General features: G+C 35.4%; 1 protein-coding gene across 1 annotated transcript in view; it reads left to right on the top strand.

Moving 5' to 3' along the window:
* The window catches only part of LOC107689492 (FERM, RhoGEF and pleckstrin domain-containing protein 1-like), a 42,576-nt gene extending 39,955 nt beyond the window's left edge, over positions 1–2,621 (top strand). The window contains exons 23-26 of the mRNA XM_016487493.1: positions 1,051–1,217; positions 1,295–1,402; positions 1,537–1,688; positions 2,396–2,621. Coding sequence (XP_016342979.1) covers positions 1,051–1,217; positions 1,295–1,402; positions 1,537–1,688; positions 2,396–2,471 — 503 coding nt within the window. The 3' untranslated portion in view covers positions 2,472–2,621. The remainder of the gene's footprint in view (positions 1–1,050; positions 1,218–1,294; positions 1,403–1,536; positions 1,689–2,395) is intronic.
* Positions 2,622–3,656: the final 1,035 nt, after the last annotated feature.

Raw genomic sequence — 3,656 nt, 5'->3', positions numbered from 1 at the left:
GATTAATCGTTTCCAAACATAAAGGTTTTTGTTTACGTAATATATATGTGTGTACTGTGTATATTTATTATGTATATATAAATACACACACACATGCATGTATATATTTATAACAAGTTTGTTATGTTTATATATTAATTTGTTTATATATAATATAAATTATATGAATATAATTATATAGATGCAAATACAGGTAAATATTTTCAATATATATACTGTATATGTGTGTATTTATATATACACATAATAAATATACACACTACATACATATATTATGTATACAAAAACTGTTATTTTGGATGCGATTAATCGTGATTAATCGTTTGACAGCACTAATATATATATATATATATATATTCCCAAAGAAGTGCAAATTAGCATACTAAAAAAGAGTACTTATTTTGGCATAATATACTTAAAAAATTTACTTAAGTGAATGTCATTTTTAAGGACACTTAAATGCATGTTAACTATGAAAATGTTTTATGTTTATCTTATACACAATGCAATTAGCTGAACTTTAGTGCTTTTATGACCCACTTAAATAGGAAACTTTAAATGTAATATGGAATAACACACTATTTATAATTATAATCAAGTACTTTACATGTGCTTTAGTATGTTAGTCAACACATCAAAATAAGTGTACTTCTTTAAAGCATGTCAAACTATTAAAACTATAAATAATGATTTAAAATGTACTTTAAAGTAGAACTTTTACTTTGACATTATTACAAAAAAGTCATGAAAATCTACTCTCTTCATTGGCCTTTTATTTAATTAATATTATAGTATCTGCAAGTACAGTTTTTTAAAATATACTTTTAAGATTTGAAGTAAACTACAAATGCACATTCAACTCAGTTAAATGCATTTCTTTTTCATGTTATACTGCCGTAGATCAGCTGTTTAATCAGGGACTGTAATCAGTGTACAGAAGTCAGAATATGCTGTCACATGGTTCAATAATGCAGTGATTGCTAACAGAACTTTAGGGAGCGTGTTCTAGCAGAATTATGTGTTTTAGGATACAGTTAATGTTTTTCTCAGAATTCTCTGAAGTGGAGTCAGAGGACGATCTTTGTGGGTCTCGAACATCTTTGCAACGCAACGGCAACGACTCCGCAATCACTCTTCAGCGCAGCAACACCACAGCACATGTGTGCTGGCATCGCAACACCAGTGTTTCCAAGATGGACTTCAGCATCGCCATAGAGGTACCAGTCCTACATCTGCTCATCTCTATGTTTGAATACGAAAATGTGTAATACAGTTCGGTCGCTGTGCCTGACAGAACCAGCTCTCAGGAAATCTGCTCCGAAAGTTTAAAAACAGTAACGGCTGGCAGAAACTCTGGGTGGTTTTCACCAATTTCACCCTGTTCTTCTACAAAACACATGAGGTAAAACGCAGACAGACACACACACACACACACACACTGTCATATCCTCTCGCGCACGATGTGTTTACTCTGTCAGATGTGTGTGAAATGTCTGGACTCACACTCATTTCTCTGTTGACTGTTCTCTCTGTAAGGATGAGTATCCGTTGGCCAGTCTGCCGTTGTTGGGTTACTCGGTAACACATGCCGGCGAGTCAGAAAACATCCATAGAGATCACGTCTTCAAACTGCATTTCAAATCTCACATCTACTACTTCAGAACAGAGAGTGAATACTTTTTCGAAAGGTACAGAAAAATTAATTATTCCACCAAGAGATACAGTAAACAACACTGAAAACAGACCAACTAAAAAAATACTCTCAAATACTCAATTTGTTACAGCCTAATTTATTTGTTTTTCTCAAATTATATTCAAATTAAATTTTAATTTATTTAATATTTATTTTTTATTTGTTTTATTGAGAGTGTTATTTGCTTTTAGACAATCTGGAAGAAAAAAAAAAAGAAGTTTAAACCGGAAACTGTAATTTTCAATTTGACCAATATAAAAATGCACTTTGTCTTTTGCAAGGTAAATTAAAGCAATAAGCCCTGTGAAGCCGTGGTTTACAGTGAATTTATAACGCCCCTTAGCTGTTATAAATTCACTGTAAACCACGGCTTCACGGGGCTTATTGCTTTTATAAAATGGTTATTCCACATACGTAGTAAGGTTTCACAAAATAAAACAGAGCAAATAAAGTGTAATGATATTAATAAAAACAGTATTCTTTCACCAAACAATGTAGTTGCTCAGAATCAGTTGTGGTTGCAACAAAGTGCTTGCCGAGCAACACACAGAAGTAAACAAAGGTGTGTGTTTGTAGAGTAATTTACAACAGCTTCGAACACGGCTCAACCAATCAGAATCAAGGACCGGAACTATCCGTTTTATAAGTGACCCTTAATGTTATAACGTGTTGTTGTATAGTGAGATTTTCATGTCTGTGTAGATGGATGAAGGTGATCAGAAGTGCTACAGTCTCTGCCAGCAGAACCCGCTATCGGAACCGGACAGAACTGGACTGAACCACGTAGAACCTGCCATGTGAACCGGACCGAACCAGGCTGAACCCCACAGAAACTGCCATCCGACCTGGACAGAAAAAAACAACCAACAAACTAACAGACCAGTGCAGGCATATAGGGAGCAACCATCTCAGTGTGTGTGTGTGTGTGTGTGTGTTTGTGTGTGCGCGCGCATGCGTGCGTGCGTGTGTGCGCTTTTATGACAACGTCACTTTTTTGTGACTGATTTTTTTAAATAGCAGTGCTACATAGTATGGCATTAAAGGGGAATGTCGCCTTTTCACTTCTGAGCTTTTTACAAGACACTTCAGTTCAAATATCAGCCTCAGGCGAGTTTTATTCCTATTATTTGTATTTTTGCTGAATTATTTGTGTGTAAGAACCGAACGAATGTGTAAGGTGCTTAGACTACATCAGTTACATTAAATAAAGCTTTATTATAAAGAGAGTAAAACAGCAAATGATAGAAGATTTCACACACCTGGAGAAGTAGCAAGATCACCATTGTGCCCTTAAGGACAGGTGCTGCTGGGAGATTTTCACAACTGCTGTTGTTTGCATTTTGGATAAAAGGTGCTTTCAAATCCTTAGTGAGATTTTCACAAAAACTGCATTATGGGTTTCATAAAATATTCCAAGGTGCTAGTGTATATTCACAGGATGCGTTAATGTTGGGTGTGAATAGGACATAAGGTTAACTGAGGTGTATTATTAGGCCTATTTATAACGTGTTGACATACTGAAGTCATTATCTTGAGAAACTGAAAGGGAAAGTGTTAATAAAGGCTCAGAGATGAAGAGAGGTGGAATTCCCCTTTAAACTCATGGCATTCCTCATAAACACACAGGTGCTTTTTAATGTTTGCATTTTGTCCACAAGTGTAAAAAAACATCATGTATGAGCATTCCAACCCGATCTCATGAAAGTGCGTATAAATAGTACGCCAAATAAAAACGAAAACTCGTGGTATTGATACGCAAAAATGGACTTTGGCGTTTATATGCTACGCGATATTAGGGTTGTGGGGTAGATGCGTATCATATGTACGCGAAAACTGCGTATCATATGCACGCCAACAAATTTCGTATCATATGCACGCGAAAACTGCGTATTATATGCACGCCAAACACATGCGTATCATATGCATGCCAAAGTCCATTTTTGCGTATCAATACCACGAGTTT

Source organism: Sinocyclocheilus anshuiensis, unplaced genomic scaffold (genome assembly GCF_001515605.1).
Source record: "Sinocyclocheilus anshuiensis isolate Anshui unplaced genomic scaffold, SAMN03320099.WGS_v1.1 scaffold1199, whole genome shotgun sequence".
Lineage (NCBI taxonomy): Eukaryota > Metazoa > Chordata > Actinopteri > Cypriniformes > Cyprinidae > Sinocyclocheilus > Sinocyclocheilus anshuiensis.
This window is presented reverse-complemented; position numbering and strand designations above follow the sequence as displayed.